Raw genomic sequence first — 25,254 nt, forward strand, 5'->3', positions numbered from 1 at the left:
ATCATGATGGTGATGTAATGCAACACTGTCATTACATGACATTGATGTGACTTGACAAAGATCTGAAATTCAAAGAAGTGGGACAAAACCACTGTAATTGGAATAACAATAAAATTAATTTGTTATTATTATTATTTATAACAAATATTCACATTCTTGTCCAAAACAAAACTGATTTGCTCTCTAAGATGCATAGAACAAGACTGATGTCACTCATGCAATTGGTGTAGTTATAAAGGATGAGGAGGGGGGGAGAGGGAGCTTGAACATCTGGAGGGGAATGAACTACATACGTATAAATGGACTTGGTTCCCAGAAGTCTTGTCAGTGGATTAAACCAGTTATAACCAGCAGTGCCTCAGGTGCAGGGGCAGGCCTTACGTTGAGAGGAGGGGGAATGCATTGAATGTACCACATACAAGTGAATGGGCAGAGTTCCCAGAAGTCTTATCAGTGGATTGAACCAGTTATAACCTGCAGTGCCTCAGTGTGAGGGCAGTCCTGGACGAAGGGGGAGTTGAAATGACCTTAGATCTTATTGGACCAGGGGGAAGGAGGGGGAATAACGTCAAATATATGTCGCAAAATTGCCTCTAGTGCGTGAATGGGACGGAGAGTCCCCTGGGAGACCTTAAATGTAACTTATCCAATTGCCTGAGCTGTAACCTGACACAGAAAGCCCTTGTTAGTGACCTCAGGATAAAAACCTGGTTACAACTGGTTCTGTTAATCTACTCTTGTTCACACTATGAGTTCTACACCGCCACCACTACACCACCACTGGCTCGTATGCCAGTTAACTCTGTATTAATATCTTCAAGATCAGAATGCTTTTCTATTGGAACGATGAGAAACCACATTTGCCGAACCACAATCGAGCGTGAATTTCATAAACATTTGACGTTGTGTATGTCCGGAAACTACGAAGTGGCTGTGTCATATAAAATCACCACAGAACTATTTTACTACTGTCGCACATATTTCAATGTCCTGAAGCTGTTAGATACATGTGTCTATGTTGATAACATGTTCAGTACAGTTCTGCACCGTCGCCATGAAAATAAAACATGATATGTCGAACTAGATTTGGGATTCGGTGGGAGAGTTTCTAACAAATAGTGTGTTGTTCTTGATGTAGATGAAAGTTCAGGTTTAAAAGTAGTTTCACGTCTTCCTGTGGGGAGGATTATTATAACTTGTAGCAGAGGTGCTATGTGCCACATTGAACATAGTGGTGGTCTGAATGCCTATCACTGAATAAGTAGTAAGCCATTGTGCAGTTCTAATATTAGAGTAGGGTAGGACTGGCACACTTCTGTCTGTATTCTGAACTGATGACATAGAGCCAGCCAATTCAGACGTGTACTGTGCAGCTGAAAGTGTATGGCTACAGAGGACAAAGAGACCCACTGGAGCGTCCAGCAGTCAGTTGTAAATACAGCACGTGCAGTGTAACTGTGTGAGGCTCACAGCAGTGGACTCCTTCTCTTGGTGGGAAGTGGTTTGATGCACCACCAGCGAGGCAGCAGTGTTAGCATAGTCAGAGCCCACGATCCTCAAAACATAGCACTGCAAGGTATTTCAATAAAGATACAAGTGCACCCCTGTTCCAGTCCTATCCCCCCACACATGACACTGACAAGTATTTGACAACTGCAGATGTTTGACCAGTAAGCTACATAATTAAAGTTGGCACAAGTGATCTAGTACTCAGAACCACAGCCTTTTAAACTTCTAAATTTGGGACAAGTGAATTTTGAATTTTCTCACCATTTCAAAGTTATATGAACTAACCAAAAACTTAGGGCGAGATAAATTGTTTAAACTGTAATGTTAGAGGGGTGCAGTAGAGTGTTAGCTGGAGCATTAGAGGGCTAGGGAGATTGTTTATCTTTTCCCAGTAGTTGTTTAAGGGAAGTATAAGAAACTCTGCAATGAGAGGTGGGAAAACCCAGTAGCCATCCTGAATTCCGTAAATGACCTGACTGCTATAATTAGCCATATATGTCTGAGTGAATACATGCTTGGAAAAACATGTTCAGTGGTTTTCCATGTGAGCTGTAAACAGCAGATAAGTTCAGACTGATTACTTCTGCTCCGACGCAGAGGTAGTCACCATTCATTCTAATGTCATAGAACTATGCCAGTATCTCTGGTCAGCTATCTTGGATTCTATGTGTACCATAAGTGACCTGTTTCTGCCAATGTGACGTTGCAACATCTTGAATTTCCCACCAATTGTGCATCTTAAATTTCCTGTGAATTTATACTTAGGAGAACAAACCTACTTCAGTAGTGCTGTCATAAGAGTGGGGGGAAACAAGCACAATTGGGCTGCTTTTGAACATCCTGTCAAAATTTGAATTTCGCGCCATTTTATAGTACATAGGCTAGGAAAAATCTGACAACAGTACATGACATCATAGAGGAGGGGAAAGGATGGAGAAATCTGATGTCACTGATGACATCATGAGTGGAGGGGAATTGGCGGCATCCTCTGTTCCAGAATGCACTATATTGTACAATTATCGTACAAAGGCTGGATACTGAAATGCTGATGTCCATGTTATATTATACTTGTTACCAGAAACGATGATATCCGGCATTTTATGAAATGTCTAGGCAAAACGCAAAATGCAAATAATCGTTAGAAAGCGTATGAAATGTCTCTTATTTAGTACTTTGCCTAGAAATTTAACAGAATGCCGGTTACGTTTAAGGCAACGCATGAAATAAAGTCAATTTAAATATTTTGACAGTTGCAAGATCGACAGACATCATCGTTGTAACAGTTTCAGTCCAGTTCGGTTGGCGTTCAGTTAGTCAGAAATAATAAGGGACATGAATTCAGCTAAGATTATGGAAAGAAAGGAACCTCGTCATTATTTGTTAATGAAGAAGTACACTGCAATGGATGTCCAAGTAACATAGGAGCTATACAACCGCTGAATGAAATATGTGGTGAATTTCATGTACCGGCTGGTGAGTTGTTAACTCAACTTTCATTGAATATAGAAATTTCTGGTTTGAATGTGTTATTTCATTGTAGTTTTATACTTTGCCGATGTCCATCGCATTTTATAAAGTACCTAAGCATTCTACATATTTCCTAAGAAAATTATTAAGTTAAACTTAAGTTTAACATATTGCCAAAAATTTCTAGGCTTTCTACATACTGCCTGGTCATTCTCTGCAATACCTTGATTTGACTTACTCTTTCGCCATTGTCTGAACTTTGTCGTCGGCTTCTGGTGAGACAATTTTGAGGATGGCGTACGGAGTTCTGAGGCGCCTCTCAAGACGGTACATTGCTCTCATGCATCTGAACTTCAGCACTAACGCAATCATGTCTCCAATTGCAGAGCAACGTTCTTCACTACTCCAAGGAACTGCTGTCTTCTAAATTAGCCAAAAGACTTGCGTTTGGGCTAATTAGCAACGCTGTGGATCGTTCCTTTGGCGTTATTCAGCCACTCTGGGACGATCAGATACGATCATTTGGCTGTAAGCCTCGTTGACTGCCTTCTTTGACGTTATTTTTTGGGGAAGACTGTTTGTAAGGTACATTCAGAATGGTGTAAGATCACTGGAGTGCATGCCATTGCCGACTTCCCGTAGAGAGGTGAATACGATTAGAAAAGATTATAAGTGCCAGAGCACGCCCCTAAATAGCCACGGATTTCGGGAGGCCAATATCCACAGACGTTAAGATCTGGTGTGATGAGTGTAGTCAGTTTCTCCACACTGTGTGCAGCAAAGTCTCGTACGAGGAGAAACAGATACAGAAGCCATGCAAGGGTTAATTTCTGTCCAAGGTTTTTGGAGAGGTGGTAAAAGGAGTTTATATACTTTCACAGCCGTTGCTTGAAGAACGATGTTCAGATAGAGATGTGCAGAATGACGATAATGGCGAAGGTGACTTCTCCAACTTTAGGCCTCTCTGTTTGAGTTTACACTTTCTGTGAGACTATTACCTTCTAATACCACAGGTAACTCTTTAAGGCAACTGAAGTTTTCAGGTTTGTTTTTTTTTTTTTTTTGACATGTTCAATAGCATCAAGTTTTTCCTTACTATACGTTTACAGAACGAACAGAGCATTTTAGCTAATCTGATTTGCAAGTTTTACTTGCCTTGGCCAATTCTACGTCGTATGCTTTTGCCTTTCCTCGGTGTCTGAATTAACTTACACAAGTGGTCACAAGGGGTCGTATGGTTTACGTAGACTTAGACCTTCAGGTTTCTCGTTAAACTGTAGGTTCTCCTGTAAGTATAAGGGGCAGTCAAATGAAAACGAGACAGATGGAAAGACAGTAAGTGAACTGGCCATTGTTTCAAAAGTAAGCGCCATAACTGTTAAAATATTTACCTCCCCGGAGACAGTATGGATAGTGCCTGCATGGAAAAATGTCGCGGTTGCCTACAGAACTTGATTATCGCCACGTGTGCACCACTTCATCTGAAGCAAATCGCTGGTGACGAATGTCTTTCTTCAGGGCTCCATAAATATGGAAATGGCAAAGGGAGAAATCGGGACTGTATTAAGGGAAATGTAAGGGCTTCCCAGCGAAACTTCTGCAACATAGTCGAAATAACCTTGTCAGCATGTGGGTGGGCATTATCCTGCAACACAATGATGCAGTTCGTCAACATTCCTGAGCGTTTGGACTTCATGGCGATCTTCAATTTTTGTAGAGTGACCACGTACCGCTGTGCGTTAGTTGTGGCGCCGTGTTCGAGAATCAGTATCGGGTCCTTGACGGCAAAGAAAGAGCTCACCCTAACTGTCCTGGAGCTGACGTATCTGTTGTCTCGACTAGCTGCAAAAGTTTCGCTAGGAAGCCCTTACACATCATCTGAACAGTCCCGATCCCTCCCCATGTTTTCGGAGACTAGAAAAAGACATAGTGGCCATCAGTTTGCTTCGAACGAAGAGATTCAAGACTGTGTACAACAATAGTTCCTTAGGCAACCACAAACGTTTGTCGATGAAGGCATTACCATCTTGTCTCAAAGTGGGATAAATGTATTAACAGTTATGGTGATTGTTTTTGAAATAATTTACAGTTTAGTTACTTTTTTCCATCTGTGTTATTTTTATTTGATTGTCTCTAATAGACGGTAAAGTTACATCACAGGACGCGGAAGGCAGAGCTGCGCGCGTCTTGATAGACTCAGAAGCATTTCTCAGCAGGGTTTAATACTGACACTGTTCCTGTTCCTGCTCCATATAAGAAACCATCCAACATATATTGTTGACAACGCAACAGAAGCGCTTGTAGTATGTGTCTCGACTCTGAAGTCTAGCTAGTCGAAACTAGTTACGAGTACTACACTGCGAAATCCCCGTGCGCTTGTATCATGTAAAATATTTAAAAAATGACTTAATGAATCAATCAATCACTTATTCTCCATGGACATAACGCATTTTTTTCGAATAAATGGAATAGCCAGATAAATAATTGATTGGCTCTCAGTACGTGGTGTATCATTTAACTTTGAAGAAGCTTATTTCAGTCAGTTCTGTACAAGGTAGGATCGCCCATCTTGAACAACAACAGAATATAGGGAAAAGTAAATAGGGGTAATCACGAAGTCCCATTAACACTTATCGCATGTCCACATATTTATATATGGTCGCACTGTATTAATGTCGGACTGTGGTAGAGGACAACTTTGAGGCAATGCAACTATTCTTTTTAAGGGAGAGTCTCTTTCTAAGAGAGAGCCTCCACTCCTTCCAATCTAACTTTGTAAACGTAGACCAGATATGGCACAAATTCAGAGAAATAGTGTCTACGCCATTTGAGAGATATATAACAAATAAACAATACAAGTCAAAATACTATTGCAAAAGCAAGGAGAGAGGCGTCCCAGAGTGCCCCTGAGAGCTACAACACCAAGAAGAATCACTTGTCGGCTTTTGACAAGATCAATGTATAGTTTTTTTTATTAAGAAAAAAATAAAACGGGATATACAGGAAAGTTATTAGTTTATTAGTCTCAAACGTTACAATAATAACACACAACATCTCTTTGGACAGCACAACCATTACCCAAGGAACCACCACTCTTACACCATACAAATACAGATTCAGAACTTTCTATTTTACGACAAACACGACTTCTTAAAACTAGAGGTTCATCACTTGACAGATAACTTCCTCCGTAAGCCTTATGAGACTGATGAACAATATTAAATGTCTTCCACGCAATGACATCACGCGTTGGAAAAGAATCCAAAGTACTCTTCTTAGCATCACGTTGCAATAATTAAACATAACATCTCCTTGGACAGCACAATCATTACCCAAGGAACCACCACTCTTACACCATACAAATACAGTTTCAGAACTTTCTATTTTACGACAAGCACGACTTCTTAAAACTAGAGGTTTCACACACTTTGAAAACAGAGGGCCTAAATCTCCTTCTAACATAACGTCGACGACTCATCGTGCGGCTGCAGGATGACTGACGCCATCTTCCAGAAATAACTCTTATGTTTGTCGTAAAATAGAAAGTTCTGAATCTGTATTTGTATAGTGTAAGAATGGTGGTTCCTTGGGTAATGATTGTGCTGTCCAAGGAGATGTTATGTTTTATTATTTAACGTTTGAGACTAATAAACTAATAACTTTCCTGTATATCCCGTTTTATTTTTTTCTTAATAAAAAAACTACACATTGATCTTGTCAAAAGCCGAGAAGTGATTCTTCTTGGTGTTGTAGCTCTCAGGGGCAGTCTGGGATGCGCACTGTGAGAGGCACCTCTGGGTTGTCGCTGTTGGCACTCTGCCAGGCGAGCGTCTCTAATTTTAACTAGACGCTCGCCGCTGTAAAATCCTCAAGGTTGCCGAAGTTATACAGAAACTCGAAATTCATTGCGAACTTCTATGCGAGATGCTGTTAATAGTTTCCACAACGAAATTCTGTCTCGAAATCTGGCAGAAACTCCAAAGAGATTATGGTCACAAGTACCAGTGGCAAGACGCAACCAATACCTTCCCTGCGCGATAACAATTGTGAATCTATAGGTGACAGTGCCACTAAAGCAGAGTTATTAAATTCGGTTTTCCAGTATTCCTTCACAAAGGAAGACGAAGCAAATTTTCCGATTAAACAAATGTTTATGCATTGTGATTTCTACGGCTTAAAGACTCCTTATGACTGCGAGAGACAGGTTGACTCTGACTCGTGATATGAAGACTCTGTGGATATAATGAGGGAACATTACGTGTACAATGGACGGACTACTACTGATTGAGAATTGCGGAGAGGAGAATCGCAGTGTAACTGTAATTAGCCGCATTGTTGTAAGCTGCCATATTGAATACGGAATGAAACTTGGTTAACTGTGATAACATTCTCATACAAGAGGATGAGGTATGTACTGGAATGTGGCTAGGAAAATCATTTATGGACAATTATAATTTCATGAATGGAAAAGGTAGGTTCAATCCTTTAGTTATTTTAACTTCTCCCTTATTTGTGGCTAGGAACATTATTTGGTGTGTCGTAACTCGTAGGGAACTCTGTATCCTGAGAAACCAGTAGAGGCTGCACCAAGGTTATTTTCGCTCTGTTTTAAGAGATGAAATTCTGGACTTCATCAAAATTTATACGCAGTTTCGACACTAACTCCCATGCTGCAGAGTGAGTACGTCAAAGCACCCAGTAAGGCTTGCCCACGGCGTACGATTGTGCCTCTGATCATCTTAAGATATTTCAGAGTCGACGATCGCCGGAATTTGCAAAGCCACAGAGATTTTACTCCAGGTACTAACTTCGACAACAAGCATCAGACAGAGTACGATTATGGACTGTAATTTGAAAATGTGTCATATCTGTAGCACTCGATCCCCCATTTTGCAAAAATACAAAACGACCTGCTCTTCTCAGAACATTTTCGATGACCTTCGACAATCCAATCTGATGCGTATCCCACGCCCCCCATCCAGAGGAGGGCGGACAAGCTTACTGTAAGCAGTCTCTATAATAAATCTGTTGCATTATGTGTTCTGCCAGTAGATCACAGTCTTTGGTTTGCTTTCCCCACAGCATTACCTACGTGATCGTTCCAAGTTAAATCAGTCATAACAGTACTTCTTAAGTATTTAGTTGAATTAATAGCCTTTAGATTCCGGCGGATTCCCTTTAGTACTCGTGTGGATGTCTTCACACTTCTCATTTTTTAAAGTAAATTGCGACTTTTTGCATCTTACATACATCTTGTCTATATCATTTTGCAATTGGTCAATCCAGTCACACGAATGGGACGATACACCACAGGCATGCAATTTAATCAAAAGTCGCTTGTGAGGAACAGTGTCAAAAACTTTCTGGAATTGTAAAAATATGGGATCAATTTGACGTGCCCCGTCGAAAGCATTCATTGCGGCAATAAAGAAGTAGCTGCGTTTCACAAGAACGGTATTTTCTGAATACGTGTTGGCTCTTTGTCTATAAATCGTTTTCTTCAAGGTGATTCATAATGTTTGAGCACAGTATATGTTCCAAAATTTTACCGCAAATCGACGTTAGTGATATGGGTCTGTAATTCAGCGAATTACTTCTCTTTCCTTTCTTGGGTATTGGCGTGACTTGTGCAACTTTCCAGCCTCTGGGTGCTGTTCTTCCTTGAAATAGAAGTGAATTGTCATGACTGAATAATATCTAGTTACTTGAATGGAAACTTTTTGGCAGGAGAGGTCGCTTCCCCAATATTTTTTAATAATTGAAATGTGTAAAGCAAAATATGATAGGGAGCTGAGGAGGCAATCGTCAAAAAAAGGCATTTCTCATTGCGGCAGGATTTTCTCATGGGACTTCAATCACCAACTATGTCCTCAGAATGTGAAAATATTTTGTTGGCACTTACATCTGGGACAAATGATCATCGTAACAAATTGGAGAAATATGATCAGTCACAGAAAGATTCAAGTGTTTGTTTTTCCTGTTTGAGAGTGGAACGGTAGAGAAAGGTGAAGGTGGTGCGATGAGTCCTCTGCCAGAGACTTAATTGTGAATTGCAGAGTAATCATGAGGATGCAGGCAGATATAAGTAAAACATAGGGAACGGAAGGTTCTCTACAATTTGTACAAAAACCGGACTACATTTATAGGGAGTCGAAGGACTGCTCGGTTCTGTTACAGGTCTGTTTGTCTGGCATTGTTAGTTGTACATTCACAGTTGCACAAAGAGTATGGATAGGCTGGCCGACACCCACCGCTTGTATGGGTTGAGTGAATGCAATGGAAAACCTCCGTAACGGCGTATGTTGGGCCATCCCGTGGCGTCGGCCACCAAGTCAACATCACCCTTGTATCTACGCACAGGAGTCCCGGGGCTGTTGCATTACTCTGTGTTTTCTATTGTACATTTTGATGATTTAATGTTACAGTCGTTTTCACAGTTGTGAAGGTAATTTCACAGAAACAATTGTATATTCAGGCCTAACGTTGCAAAGCGGTATGATATACAACGAGCATTTAAGGATTGTAGTGAGGAACGTGAATGTTCGACTTCAGTTTATTGGAAGAATTTTAGGAAGGTCTGGTTCATCATATAGGACACAAGTGCATCACACCTTTAAATACTCCTAGAGTGTTTGAGATCCGAGCCAGGTCGAATTAAGTGAGGACATCGTAGCAATTCAGAGGCGATCTCCTATATTTATTACCAGAAGGTTCGAACAACACCGCAACTATTACGGAGATGCTACAGGAATGGAAATCCCTGGAGGGAAGACAATGTTCTTTCCGAGGAACACATTCAAGAAAATATAGAGAATCGAAATTTGGAGCTGGCTGCAGAAGGATTCTATTGCCGCCAACGTATTTTTCGCATAAGGACCATAAAGGCACGAGAAATTAGTGCTCGTAAGATGGCATATAGGTAGCAGTTTTTACCTCACTCTATTTGCGAGTGGAACAGGAAGGGGAATGGCTAGTAGTTATACAAGATGCTCTCCGCCACTCACTATGCGGTGGCTTGCGGAGCATGTATGTAAATGTAGAAGTAGATAGAGCTAAGAAATCGAATGAATCGCAACTGTATTACTGTGCCAACTCTGTAATGAGACACAGGAAACCACATGTCCCTTATAGCAAAATATTCATATTCCTGAACAACATCCGAATTTTTTTCGATGCAGTTCGAGTTCATCCTATGTGGATGACCATAGTTCTGTCGTCATACTGGTACTTGTAACAGGATCTAAAATTAAAGTAGAACCGTTAACAGAATGAAAACATAAATTACTGTAGCACTGACATTACTGACTGCAATCTGAACGTATGAATGAAAGTACTGCCAAAATCTGACAATCGAGAGGAATAAAAAGCCTTCAAGCTCAATTTCGATGTTAATAATTCGTGTATTCGTAACACACAAGTGACCGAGCCAGGCTATTTGCTTCGACAATGAGGCACATGGCTTACGTTAGGTACTACCAACCATCGGTAGTATTGTGTGTAACTTCCAATGGCCGTTATTGAAACACATTGCGACGTTACATTAAACAAGTGCAGTGGTGACCAAGCAAAACACATCGCACTGTCAACACTTTCAGAGCACTGTCGAGCGTACTATCGAGTATACTTAGGATAAAATGATTGGAAAGCCCTCACTACCAGGTGAAATAATATTGTGGTCGACTAATAGAATGACCAAAGGATGGGCTCCAGGGTTGTGAGCGTTGTAAAAACACGTTCAGGTTAAATCTCTGAAATAATCGATCGTGCTAACGCCTCTGTGGGCGTACAAGCACTTAATACTACCCTTAACGTATTTACCACACTTGTACATATTTTGCGCTCATCGTAGCTATAACCTCAACTCTATACACAATACGGAATGTACGGTAACCGTAGCTGTAGAATAAATATAACAAAATAATTTCAGATGACATGAAAAAGTGTTACCAGATGTAAGAGGCAGTAGACCATACGGTGATGCAGAACGGGGATGTGAGAACAGAACCAATCCCGAAATGTGCTATTAGGCAATTGTATTAATTTATACATATTATACCTACTATTAAGTTTTTCAACTTTGGCCTATTCTCTACAAAAAGTCGCGGGATGTGCTTTGCATATTTGCTGTGAAAGCTCCATCTGTACATACGTAACCAATAACGTTACGTGTGTGAGTAAATAATTCCCAATACATTTAATATTTTGCAATGGGATCAAATCCTATGTTAGATTTTCCTTCATTTGAATACGATGTAAGAATCAGTACCGTGACATCGGGTTTTCTAATTTTTTTTTTTTTTCAAAATCCCATCTTGTATATCCTATGTAATGCAGCCTGTTTATGAATATACAAAACAGTTTAGTTCCTCAATGAACTGATTCAGAGGGTAACTTTCAGTGAAATGACTTGCAGTTATTCTGTTTTTAATGTTAGCATCGTGGTATGCATAATATAACAGCTGATGGTTATGATTCTGAACAATCATACGGTGAACAGTATACAGCAAGAAATTGAAATAAATGAAAGAAGTTACTATGCTCTAGACATCGTTTATGTTGTTAACGATTTTAGGTCTTAGAAATCACATTTGAAAACTTCTAAAAACCAGCGTACGAAATCCCTGGTAATTACATGAAAACATAAGCAAAGCCTGCCTTGTTGCTGATGATGTAACATTAATAATTTTTTGTTATCTTACCAGGCTTATTTAAATTTCTATTTTATGGTTCTATATCTATAATCGGCTTGTAGTTTGGAATTACTATAAATATTTTACGTTCACTAAAAACCAGCTGAATCCAGCAATAAGGGAAGACGATCACGGTAGCGTTGATAATTACAGTGCAGTAATAATCTAGAATTGAGCTTAGAGATCACCGAGGAATACCGTCAGAAAATATTTTTTTTAAGAAATTCACAGTCTAATTGTGAATGATTTTATTGTAGTAGTGTCCCTAAAGTGTGATGATGGCTCAAAGAAGGAAGTTTCAAAGTGGTTTATTGCAAGAAAAAATACTGTTTTGTGACTAGGGGCTTTCTTTAATCTGCGACGGTACGAAGCAATTCCAATGTCACTTCATGTGACGAAATTACTGAAGTATACAATCGCTACGTTCTTAGATTCCTCATACTTGCTAGAACAGTAATTGATAATTCAACTAAATTATTTTTGTACCGTCTTAGAAACATTTGTACAGTGTTACTACTTACACCTGACGTTTTTAACATGTGACCTAACGTCAGAAACAGAAGTGTCAAGAAAAAACCTACCAACTTGAAACACCCATAATTTCCTACTTTTGTAATGCTGAATATTGACCTATAATTTTATAAGCTATTGGAAAACTCAGATGGAAGCATCCCTCAAAGTTTAGAATGCATTTTATTGTGTTTCACTTCACTGCAGTGATGTAGAACGGCTTCAAAGTTCAAAAATGTTTAATGTAACCCCAAAAGATGGTAACTGTTCTCTATACAGGGCACCGAGTCTGGGCTATGTCCGCACGATCATACGCTCACAGCTGTACGAGAGGTACCGTACTATAATACTTTTGAAATCACGGAGCCCAAGAATTTCGGTCTAACAGCTCGTAGTTCTGTCACTTCATATCAGTTTCATATTTCTAGCGCCGTGGGACTTCTCTATAGTCCCCAGATCGCGCTAGTGTTCATATGCTCAACCTATATATTTTGTTTTTTATTATGTAAGATGGCAGTATATCTATATTCATGGTTGAACAGTGCTGATCCACATCCTGCTCTGGTTCTGTGACCCGTAGTGTGTCTAATTTCCCACTTGTGCCTATAATTCGGAAATAACGACGTGAAATGACTTCCATCGAGTATCTCTAGAATCTTGCAGTAACAGAAAAGGTCTTATCTCATGTCAGTCTCAGCAGGCAGCGGACGTGAAATCAATAAATTCATGATCAGTACAGTATAAAGAAACAATCTGTAGCCCATAATGTTTTAAATGCCCTGCCGTCCTGGTTTTGAACGTTATATGTCAGACAAAGTCTCTAAATTCGAGCCGTTGCCGTTTCTGTTTTTTTTTTTTTTTTTTTAATTCTCATAATACATTATATACAGCCTGTGTAATATTGTGTGTCTGTGGATACGCAAAGCAGCTTAGTTCCTCCATGATTATTTCTGAACAACTGAATACAATGAACTCCCCTCCGTAGCCGAGGGCGCACACAGCGGAGATATTCATGTGAACCTACTGCCACTCGAGTGATGATATCCACTGCCGACCGGGAATGTGTTGCCGCAAACATTGCCAGGCAATAGTGGCCGGTAATGTTGTAGTAGATGTGGCTACAATTCATGAGGCCGTATGTTGCCAGGCAACACTGTCAGCCTATAATATCAGCAATATGCAAATTTATTGTCCATGTTCCATCTTCTTTAACACCGACGCTATTCGTTTCTTCTTCGTCATTCTCTTCTTTGTATTCTCAATGTATTTCTTCGTGGCTGTATCATGAAGTGGTCCCCGAAAACTGTCGTTTCACTGTCTCCTCGATTTCGCCAGCAGATGAGCGTTTATGCTTTTCAGCTTTGGCGGTGCGTCATTTGCATCTCGTAACCTTGGAAGGCGCAGTTTCCTTGTGACGACATGACGTCAACTTCGAGGAAGGCACAAGTAGGTTATCTACGCCGTTTGTGGGTGATTTCTGTTGTTGAAGGACGCATAGAAAGGAGCGCGTTCTGACCGTACTGCTTCTGCCATGCTTCTATGTTGAAGTTCTAATTATCGAAAATACTTCTTCATACACCAAGAATTCCAACTGAATTAGTACATTGCAGACTGAATCTAATGTGTTGCTGTCATAACTACAACTTTACAGTAAAATGAATCTAACACGTTTCTGAAATAATTTCGACTTTATAATCAAATGCAAAAGGAAAGTGAACAACTGCTTATGTTTTAACACAGACTCATTTCAGAACGAAACCTCTACTTGGACTTGCACTCGTAATAAACATTTACCTGCATTATCACTGAAGAACGAAGACACACCTTTCTGTCATGTGACGTACCGAAATATCTGTTCTGTTTTTAACATACACCCATAGCGTATATTTGTTTGAGGTGGTGCGCTCGTAGAACATACACAGCGATATTCCATTTGCACTAATACACATTCCCTATTTAAAGCTCTTACAAAATATTCCCAGTCTCGGTATTAAAGAACGACGTACAAACAGTATGAAATGTTTGATACCTCTAATGTACCATCTAGACAATACAAGTTGCGTAGTTTCTAACTGAAAACGTTATGACAAATGAACACAAGAGACTTTTTGCCCCAGTACAGCCTTTACATCTATCATGGATCCATTGTTGTTGGCGCATCAAAAGTGATGATTTGTTGTGGAATAGAGGATTCTCGAATTGTTGCGTCCTTCTGCGTTTATGGCACATTAGCAGCAGCCCATTATTTGCAATTTTTAGACGAAGAATGCGAAAATATTTTGTTGACGACGACCTGTACATAGGAAGAAACGATAACCAGAACAAAATAAGGGAAATCAGAGCTCGCACGGGAAGATACAGGTGTTCGTTTCTTTCGCGCGCTGATTCGAGTAACAGAGAATTATTGCGAAGATGGTTCGATGAACCCTCTGCCAGGCACTTAAATGTGATTTGCCAAGTAACCTTGTAGATGTAGACGCAGATCAAAATGTGCTGTCATCACTGCTGTTCGTATACGGGCCTTTTCTGCTTGTTGTCAGCACGATGATGTTCCTTCTCCATTCCGGGCCAGCTATCAAGGCCTATTTGGATATTTAGTTTCCCCAGGTATTGATACGTCGCAGAAAGCCTGTAGAGTGTCCGCCATGTTCCCCTGATTTTGAGGTGCTCAGGACCGTAAGGGTCTAAGGCACACCGTCGTCGATTTTGAGATTGTACTATGTATGCATGCTGTTGACATCTGTTGATCCGATGGTGAACCAGCTTTATGAATGCTGTACCCCTCCACTCTACATATGATGACTCCGATTTGTTTGATACTCACTTCCATAAGGGCCCTAAGCACAAATTATCATTGCTGTAGGTAAGCTCTCTGACAACACTGAAGCCAATTCCTCATAACAGCTGAAAACCCTTGAAGGAATGCCGCCTCATAACTTCACATTCCATGGTTTCAGCATTCCAGTCTGTAAAATGCACATTCATGATTTCAGAGCCCTTAAGACTGTTACCAAACGAAAAGTCGGTGTTCGTGGAAACAACGTGCATTTCAGATGTTGTACGAAAATGAAGATTTCAACTGGTTGCCATTAACTGTTGTTTGAAGTATCACATTCTTCGCTGCATTCGCGGAAGACCACCATTTTCTTCAATTCACATTGAGGGGGAACTCTGTTTGTCATTTCCCCACAGTTTGTAGATGTCTCGCAAAATCTAGCTCTGAAATGCTTAGATAGAAGGCTAATATCAACCTTGAAACACAAGTACTTAACAAAACGAGTAGATTAAAGTTGAATCACTTAGACTTTAAAAAGCTAGTAGATTACATGCATAAAGTGACCACACACTTTTATCTGACTTTCAATGCAGAAAATATGCTACATGAAAATGCTGATGACGAGGGCCATGAAGTGTTGGGATAGATCGTAACTGTGTGAGTGGTGTTCTGATTCTAATTTCAAATTATTTACGAAGTACATAGTAGTCAAGACCACAGTATTGCCACTAGTTTGTGTATGAAAATTTTGTGGATTATAATCCTAAATATTAACCAAAATATCGTAATATGAAATGGCTACATGATTTTATAGAAAATATAGGACGTTGAGGCTTGGTTAAGAAACAAGCCAAACCTATGGGACTAGTAGTCGGCCTACAAATTTGATTTTCACAAACATCTGCTTACTCAAAACTTTGTTTCTGTGCTTTGGATCCTTACAGTTTTCACTGCCCCATTTCTATATAGGGGTGTATGTGAAGGCAATTTTGTACGTGGAGATCAGAAACCTCGCGCAACTCTAGGATTCCTGTAGCTTAAGCTCGCTTTCCGATGCAGGTGTTGGTTAAAATCGGTGAATCAAATAACAAAAAGCTGGGCAGCCCTCCGAGCACATGCTGTATCTATCACGTGTTATTTCTTACATATCACTGCTATTTCTTATATATCACTGGCATTTGCTTTGTCCAGTACAAAATGCCATATATCTCTGGAAAAAAAGCTCTACTCAAGTGAAATACATCATTGTTTTTCTACTGTAATTTTCTCTCTGTCAGACGTACTACGTGACCCTGTTTCCATTTGAAACCTACAAGCTGCATCCAAAGTTGTGACTTCCAAAATAGAGCCATGTTTGTAACATAGCGTCACGTTTGTCCCGTCTCCCATCTCATCCCACTTCGCTTTAAATTCATGCTTAACGTCCTATTTTTGTTTCAGAAGGGTGGTTCTACGCTTGTGGAATGTTCTTCAGGAAATCATTTAGCAGTGTAGGTACCTGGTACCAGCATTCACTCAGTCTTGTAGTGGACAGGTAGCAGCCAAGACTCATCAGATTCTTTGGAATACGTTCATGTATTTTTTACGTATTCAACAAGCAGGTACAAAGTTCTTGCTGACTTCTCGAAAATGACAGAAATTGACAATGCCTTTCTCGTCCCGACAAAGATAACACCACGTTGGTCACACCGAGATGATACTACAAAATTCTTCTTGCGAGCCAATGTAAATATTAAGATTGCACTTGCTGAAATTTCAAGAGTCAGGAAAATTACGTGTTGTTCTCTGAGTTTGCACAACATGATATCAAGTGTGGGAATGGGGCACTAAAGAAATGTACGTTTGTTACCACTTGCTTGCGTCGAAACACCAGAAATCGAGCTAAGTACATCACAAAAATTAGGATCCACGAGTTTCCTGTTTCCTGTGATAGAGCACATTAAATCTATCTTACGCCAGAGGCTTCACGCATACAAACCAGCTGATTGCTGTGTCGAGTTTCTCAACACGTTGGATTCGATTACCAATGACAACATAACGGTAGCAGCTCAAAATTTATTTGAGACATACAACAATGACTTAGACGATCAACTAACAAATGAACTGATGCAGTTTAAGGATTTATGCCACTTGCATAAAAAATATAACGACGAAAATGAGAAATAAATAGTCAGGAGAGGTGCATGAAAAACCCCTGGAAAAAAGGAAACCATTGAATGTTTTCCTAAAGCTGAGATCGCTTTAAGAATGTAGCAATCACCTGCGGTCACAAACAGCAGAGGAGGTAGGTCATTTCCAGCACTGGAGTTGATGAAAAATTGGCTTCAAATCTCCATGATAAAAGCCCGGCTCAACGTTCCAGTGTCATTCAGTATCAAAAGTGACACTTAAGACAACTATGCTTTTAAGATATTAAATTGTTGAGACAAAGGGTTGGTGCAAACTAATTAGCCAATAAGATTTTTTGAAACTTTCATTTTAAGAACGATGCTTGGCAAAATATTTCATTTCAATTAAATATAAGTAAAGTTGGTTTAGTTGCTACATTTTGCTTATACACTGTTGGCAAAAAAGCGCAACACCAAAAAGTAATATAGAATAATGAAATTTCGGGAATGCATCTGTCTAGGTTTATGTAAGCGCTAGACAAGCCGTTGCAAATATGAAATGCCACTACGTTAATAATCAATGTAACGGCCGAATGCTTAAAGCAAACATGCAAACGTACTTGTATTGTGTTGTACAGATGCCGGTTGTCAGTTTGTGCGATGGAGTTCCATGCCTGTAGCACTTCGTCGGCCAATACAGGAACGGTTAATATTGGAACTGGATGACGCTGGAGTTGTCGACGATGATGTTCCACAAATACTCAATTGGAGACACGTCTAGTGATCGAGCAGCCCAAGGCAACATGTCGACACTCTAAACAGCATGTCGGGGTTATAACTGTGGTATGTGGGCTTTGACAGTACAACATGTCGAATCATTAGATTGACGTACAAATGCAGTAAGAGTGCTCCTACTGTCGTACAATATTGCACCCTTGACGACAACTCAAGGTGTAGATCCAGTGTTTCTAGCACGCAGATAGATTGGTTGCAGGCTTTGATTAGATTAGATTAGTTTTTCGTTCCATAGAGCCGTGCTGAGGCGATCCTTGTGGATGTGGAACATGTCAATATTATTATTATTTTTAAATCTGAAATAACAATACTAATAGTATGAATATATACAATACATTATTTGTTTCTATTAAAAAATTCGTCAATGGAGTAGAAGGAGTTGGCCACTGATAAGTCTTTCAGGCTCCTTTTAAACTGATATTTATTTGTAACTAATTTTTTTTAATTTTTTTATGTATGCTGGCAAATTATTGAAGATGAGTGTTCCTGAGTAGTGGACCCCTTTATGAACTAAAGTAAGTGCTTTCAAGTCCTTGTGCAGATCATTTTTGTTCCTGGCATTGTATGTACGAACTGAGCTGTTTGTTGGAAAAAGAGATATATTATTTAGGACAAATTTCATTAAGGAGTAAATGTACTGAGGGGCAGTAGTTAGTATACCCAGTTCTTTGAAGAAGTTTCTACAGGACGTCCGTGAATTTACTCCACAAGTAATAAGTATTACACGCTTTTGGACTCTGTAAGCTTTTGTTTGACTTGACGAGTTACCCCAAAATATTATACCATATGACACTATGGAATGAAAGTAGGCAAAGTATGCAAGCTTTTTCATTTTTATGCCGCCTACGTCAGCTAACACTCGAATTGCAAATACAGATTTATTAAGGCGTTTCTGCAGTTCTGTGGTGTGCTCCTCCCAACTGAATTTATTATCAAGTTGTAATCCCAGGAAGTCAACCTCTTCTATCTGCTCTTCTTCATACTTTATGCATATGCTGGGAGGAAACCTCTTACAGATTCTGAATTGTACATAGTGAGTCTTTTCGATGTTTAATGTCAGTGAGTTGGCTTTAAACCATTTATTAATATCCATGAAAATATCATTAGCAGATCTTTCTAGAACTACACTCTCCATACTATTTATTGCAATACTTGTGTCATCTGCAAACAAAACAAACTCTGCTTCTGGCAGTGTAATTGATGACAGATCATTAATGTACACAAGGAAAAGCAATGACCCTAAGATGGATCCTTGACGGACACCACATGTAATTTCGTCCCATTCTGATCATGACTGATGACTTAATTCGCTAGTCCCTTGCACTGTCACCCTTTGTTTCCTGTTAGCGAGGTATGACTTGAACCATTTTGCAGCACTGCCCGTGACACCATAGAATTCTAATTTATTTAAAAGGATGTTGTGGTTCACACAATCAAATGCCTTTGACAAATCACAGAAAATACCTGCTGCTTGTAATTTGCTATTTAATGAATTAAGTACATTTTAACTGTAGATGTAACTAGTCTCCTCGATATCAGAACCCTTCAGAAATCAAAACTTTGTTCTTGATAAAATGTTATTTGTGGTCAGATGGTTGAAAAGCTGCCTGCACATTACTTTTTCTAAAAATTTTGAGAATGCCGGCAAAAGTGAAATCGGTGTCAGCTGACGTCCTTCTAATTGACACATATCCATCACTGGCACTGAGGCAGAACCGGCTTTGATCAGTCAGTGGAATGTACGCTACAGGGCTCCTGGCTGAGAGCTGCTTTTGAAGTAACCGTAGTGTAACAGTTCGTTGTGTCACGTTGGGGCCAAGGGTTACTCAGACTGCTGCTGCAGATGCAGTACGATGCGCCAGTCACACGCCTAACACGATGGTCTTCTCTCTCGGTAATGTCCCATGGCCGTCCAGAGCCCGATCGTCTTGCGACTGTACATTCTTGTGACAGCCGCTGCCTACAGTCATGTACAGTAGTTACATTCCTTCCAAGTCCCTCTGGAATATCGCAGAAGGAACGTCCAGTTTCTCGTAGGCCTGTTACACAACCTCGTTCACAATCAGTAAGACGTTAATTATGATGTCTTTGTCGCCTTAAAGGCATTATTGAGTAACATCAACTCAGCACGTCCAATCTCTAAGGTAACTAACGCACACGACGTTTACAGCGTGTATTTAAAGCGAACATAATTTGCATTCCCATAATGAGGCTACTAGCGCCATTCTTAACGAGACCGGCGCGAAATTTGAATGAACATCGTCTTTCATTTGTAGAACACTCCTACCAACTTTCATTTATGTCGCACAACTCCTTAGTCTCAGGATTCTTATTTCGTCAGTATTATTCAAATGTATTTTCAAATTGAAATACTGCGTTTTGTGTGAACGTTAATCTCACTTTATATTCCTTTCTTTTATTATGGTTCTTCACAACAATGTTAATAAATGGTGTTGAATAACTTAATGACTTCATTTCCTTAAATTATACAATCTGTAGAAAATGTCATACATTTAAGTAATAAAACTTAAAACCTGTGGTTGGGTTGGGTTGGGTTGTTTAGGGGAAGAGACCAAACTGCGAGGTCATCGGTCTCATCGGATTAGGGAAGGATGGGGAAGGAAGTCAGCCGTGCCCTTTCAAAGGAACCATCCCGGCATTTGCCTGGAGCGATTTAGGGAAATCACGGAAAACCGAAATCAGGATGGCCGGACGCGGGATTGAACCGTCGTCCTCCCGAATGCGAGTCCAGTGTGCTAGCCACTGTGCCACCTCGCTCGGTTAAAACCTGTGTTTTACAGTTGTAATTCGAAAATTGCTTCAAGGTGCTGCTATGACAGGTTATTCATATATGTGGATGGTGTGCCGTGTTTATGGATCGGACGATTAGATACATCACTACAACATTCAAACGCCCAACAAAAGAAAAAACAGTTCACAAAAGAGCTGGGAGACACCACTGTACGTTTCTTGGACCTTAATATAGATGTTAACAAAAGTGTGAAGACACTTATTTAGCATTTACTTATTTGACATTTAGAGAAATCCACAGCTACAGATACAGTAACCCTTGCAAGCTCACAGCACCCACACGACCACGAACATAGAGCTTTCATTCAAAGGTGTATCACCTGATGTCTGTCTCATTTTCTGAATCTACATTCCAAACAGAACTACAGACAATCAAACATAATATTGCTTCCAGTAATGCCTGCAGGTTTGCCCTGACTGATAATATACTACGAAAAAGGAAAATGGGTAAAATTAAACCACTTCTGTACACCGGCCAACAGGTACCAGTCAGTAGTTACAAAGACTGGTGCATCACTCCATACACTGGCAAAGTTTCGTAAAACCTCACAAAAAACCATCTCGCACAAACAGACTTGCTTTTTATAATGACTATAGCGTATCAAATTTTTATTCATTGTAAAGACAACTCCGACCACTGGCACAGAGTGGTATGTATAAAATCACATGCTAGTACTGTGGAAAAGTATATACTGGTCAGTCAGATAGGACTGTAGCAAGGAGGTTATCTGAACTTCAGAGGCGCTGGAGATCGCGAAAGACCTATTCAACCTTTGCCGATCATCTTTTAACAGAAAATCGCCCATATGATATAGAATGTAAAGCTTTAAATTCTGTTAAGACAAGCAGAATTAAGTTTATTTGAAAATACTAGATGAAAATTGTAAACTCAACTTTATTTTTTAACATTCGTGAATGTATGTCCATATAAAAAATTTATTTTCCTTTTTCTAATTAATGCAGCTGCTTTTCTGTGACAAAAAATGTTGTATTTTCCCATGTAAGCATCCTACATGTCATTTTTGTATGTTCTGTACACGTAATATCTGTGTAAATCGCATGTCATTTTATCGATGTTTGTAACATTAGGTGTCAGTTGAAGATGGCGAACGAAATCGAAAGGCGGTTAGTGACCAAATGAATATAATTTTGCAGAAAATTGGTAACTATTTCCTATGAAATGAAATGTCGTGTGACGAGGGCCTCCCGTCGGGTAGACCGTTCGCCTGGTGCAATTCGATTTGACGCCACTTCGGCGACTTGCGCGTCGATGGGGATGAAATGATGATGATTAGGACAACACAACACCCAGTCCCTGAGTGAAGAAAATCTCCGACCCAGCCGGGAATCGAACCCGGGCTCTTTGGATCAACACTGTTTCCTATGTAATGTTATATATCACTGAAGTACAACAGCAGTTAGTCAATATTATTGAAACTCCCACAATCCTAACGATCATGCAAAAATAGATGCATGATATTGGATGACTGCTTATTGTTCATAAATGAAGTGAAATTCGTACTGGATATTACTTAGTGCGGTGTCTCAGACGAGATTGTGAAGAGAAAGCGTATGTAAAATAACAAAACGTCGTGAACGTTAGTGGTACATCACACATTGTAATAGGTTGGTGGCGGAGTTCCTGATGTGTCAGGACAATACACGTTTCAATCACAAGGTTGTTTTTAGCGCGTTTTTTTTTTTTTTAACTGTTAAAATAAGTTTAGCTCCATGAGATGGCACTAAGTAGTCTTCCTGTATTCATCGTAGGTGCATAGTAATAATGACTTTTTGTATCCCTTTCTTTGTTAACGTTATTTTCCACCACACACTTTCACCCGTGTTAGCGTGATACACACTGTATACAAATCTTACACGTGGACCCCCATCCAAGTTTGGCACAGTAAGCGGCGGCTTGGGTTAATAGGATAAAACATAGTGTATCGGCAGTAAGTTGAAGACAGCTAGGGTGACAACATCGTAAGAGGTAAACTCTGTTGTAGGCATAGTCTAGGCGCTACAGTCTGGAACCGCCCGACCGCTACGGTCGCAGGTTCGAATCCTGCTTCGGGCATGGATGTGTGTGATGTCCTTAGGTTAGTTACGTTTAAGTAGTTCTAAGCTCTAGGGCACTGATGACCTCAGAAGTTAAGACCCATAGTGCTCAGAGCCATTTGAACCGTTTTTGAACAGTTAGTCTTGACCTTCACATTGGCACATTTATTTGTAATTTTGCCAAAACAGGAACATTGTGCATCTCTTTCCAAACGTTATCGAATGGGAAAGCGCATCATCCTATAAAGGAAAAAAAGCACAATGTCTAAAGCCAACTAAAAACCTGCTAGAAATGACCATACAGCTAAATATTCGCCTCATTGTGGAGCTGTGACTTGTCTAAAATCTTGTTTCGGTAACTTGAGCTTTTTATGACATGTTATGGACAGATAAGTTCAGTAGGCCACCCTGTGTGTTAACTAGAACCGACGTAAGACGACCACAGTCATCGCACTCCATGAAACAAATTTTGCGCAAATAACTTTATAGGGTAAGACGACACATTAAATAAGCTACGTTATTCTTTAGCTATCATTTTGGTTCAAAACCACGCCAGATGGAGGTTGTCATGATTCATTTCCGCTGTCAGCATCGGGTGTAAACTGAATGGCTTTTATAGAGTACAATCATACCTTTCAGGTCGCTTCAACACCTCAATGATAACTTTCATCATCTTCATCTATCGATCCTCAGTTGACAGTAATATTATCTCAAACTCTGGAGTACCGGCACTGATATAAGACCTACGCGGATTTTGCATCTTCTGGCTACCAGATGAGAAAAGTATTAATTAGCCTTGGGCAGCAGTAATATTTCCAACTTCGTAAAATTACTATGACATTAACTATACTTCTTTCTTTGGTTAACCCATTTGTTAGTTGTCTGCATTACAGTTAGCTGTATTTATTTCTCGCTAACACAGCTCACTACTTGGTAATTGGTACCGCCTAGGCGTCCATTTATCGAAGCTTGACGCGCAGTCTCCTAGGTCTTACGCAAGCGGGATTTCATGCGACAGTGTGCTGTGTGGGCTACGCCTTAGTTGTTGTATAGCTGCTCAAGTGACCAAACGTGAAACTTCGGACACTACTCGCAAGACGTGATGCAGCGCTTCGCCTCCCTCTTAATTGGAGTACTGTGTGGCATTGGCACTTCCGCGTCATATGTTGGCAACGATTTAGTTTTACACGGAAACAATATACATTTGGTTGGAAACCGAGGAAAAGTTTATGGTGATTACTGTAATGTTGTCGGCGATTCTTGTGATATCTATGGTAACGATGGAAAAATAGTGGGTGACAATGGTGTTATTGTAGGTGCGAGAGGAATGATCGTGGGCAACAATGGAAATATAACCGGCAGTAACGGTAAAATAACAGGAACTAACGCAGGAATTCAAGGCGATAACGCGCATGTTAATGGCGAAAATGCTGTTGTGATAGGAGATAATGCTAAGGTAACAGGTCAAAACGCAAGAATTATAGGGAACAATGGTACAATTGTTGGAGATTATGGTACTATCCACGGTAATAATGGTGTTATTCGCGGTTATAGTGCTAGGATAGTAGGAGATAATGGAGTAATTTACGGCAAAGGTGGTACCATTTCTGGTGCAGGAGGACATATATATGAGAATGACAGCGTAGTTGTGAATTCCGTTGGCATCATAATAACAAATGGTAACTGGTAGTTTGGTTTTGCCAGAATTGCAATTTTTAGAAACTGTTTGCAATATTTTAATCAGAAGATGCCATTTGCTCAGTGAAAGTAGACGTCACTCTGACAATAAAAGACGCCATTGAAATTATTTCACTCTCTTATGACTGGCTGTTATTTGTACAGTAGCTTTTGGAACTGCCAAGATTGTTGTTAACTACCTTTATTGTGCGCATTAAGGTGGTAGACGTAGGCCTACATCACGTAACAATATCAGTTATCATATTGTCATGAAGAATGAAAAATATTAGAGGACAATAATCAATTATTTGCAAAAAATAATCATGCCCTCTATAAACTGTTTTATTTTTCTCTTCTTTTTTTGCATGTTGAGTGACATATTACTTTTCCTTTTATGATTTTATGCACATAATGACTAATAAATGGATCGTCTTGATCAACAGTTCAATATTTAATTGGAGACTGCTTGCGTCACAATTTATTGGTTTTATTAAAAGGGTGAGACTAGTATTATTAGAAATGAAGTTTGTTTCATATCCAACGTTTATTCTTTAACTGAATGTTAAGGATATACATGCAGACAAAACAAATTAAATTAAGCACTTTGGAAGCACTGTATTCTGTGTGCTCTAAGTAATGTGTTACAAACTTAGTTAAAGTACTATGCAACAGTGAAAACTGAGGTAATTTTATGTAATGAGAATTACTAGTACTTTAATTCTGTTTTAAACCATTTCATGAAAGTTTGATGAGATGTCAAGTGGAGAAAATCTATTACAACTGAATTATGTCTTTTTTTTACACTCACCTGTTGTACTCATTTCTACAATTATCACCAGTTTTCATCTTTTTAGAT

The 25,254-nt window shown here is 39.7% G+C and overlaps 1 protein-coding gene across 1 annotated transcript in view; it reads left to right on the forward strand.

Annotated features, from left to right (window-relative positions):
- LOC126329358 (uncharacterized) overlaps positions 1–24,840 on the forward strand; it is a 66,734-nt gene extending 41,894 nt beyond the window's left edge. Inside the window, exon 2 of the mRNA XM_049996148.1 lies at positions 24,038–24,840. Within this exon, the coding sequence (XP_049852105.1) occupies positions 24,038–24,411 (374 nt within the window). The 3' untranslated portion in view covers positions 24,412–24,840. The remainder of the gene's footprint in view (positions 1–24,037) is intronic.
- The last annotated feature ends 414 nt before the right edge of the window (positions 24,841–25,254 follow it).

The sequence above is a fragment of the Schistocerca gregaria genome, chromosome 2 (assembly GCF_023897955.1).
Source record: "Schistocerca gregaria isolate iqSchGreg1 chromosome 2, iqSchGreg1.2, whole genome shotgun sequence".
Classification (NCBI taxonomy): Eukaryota; Metazoa; Arthropoda; class Insecta; order Orthoptera; family Acrididae; genus Schistocerca; species Schistocerca gregaria.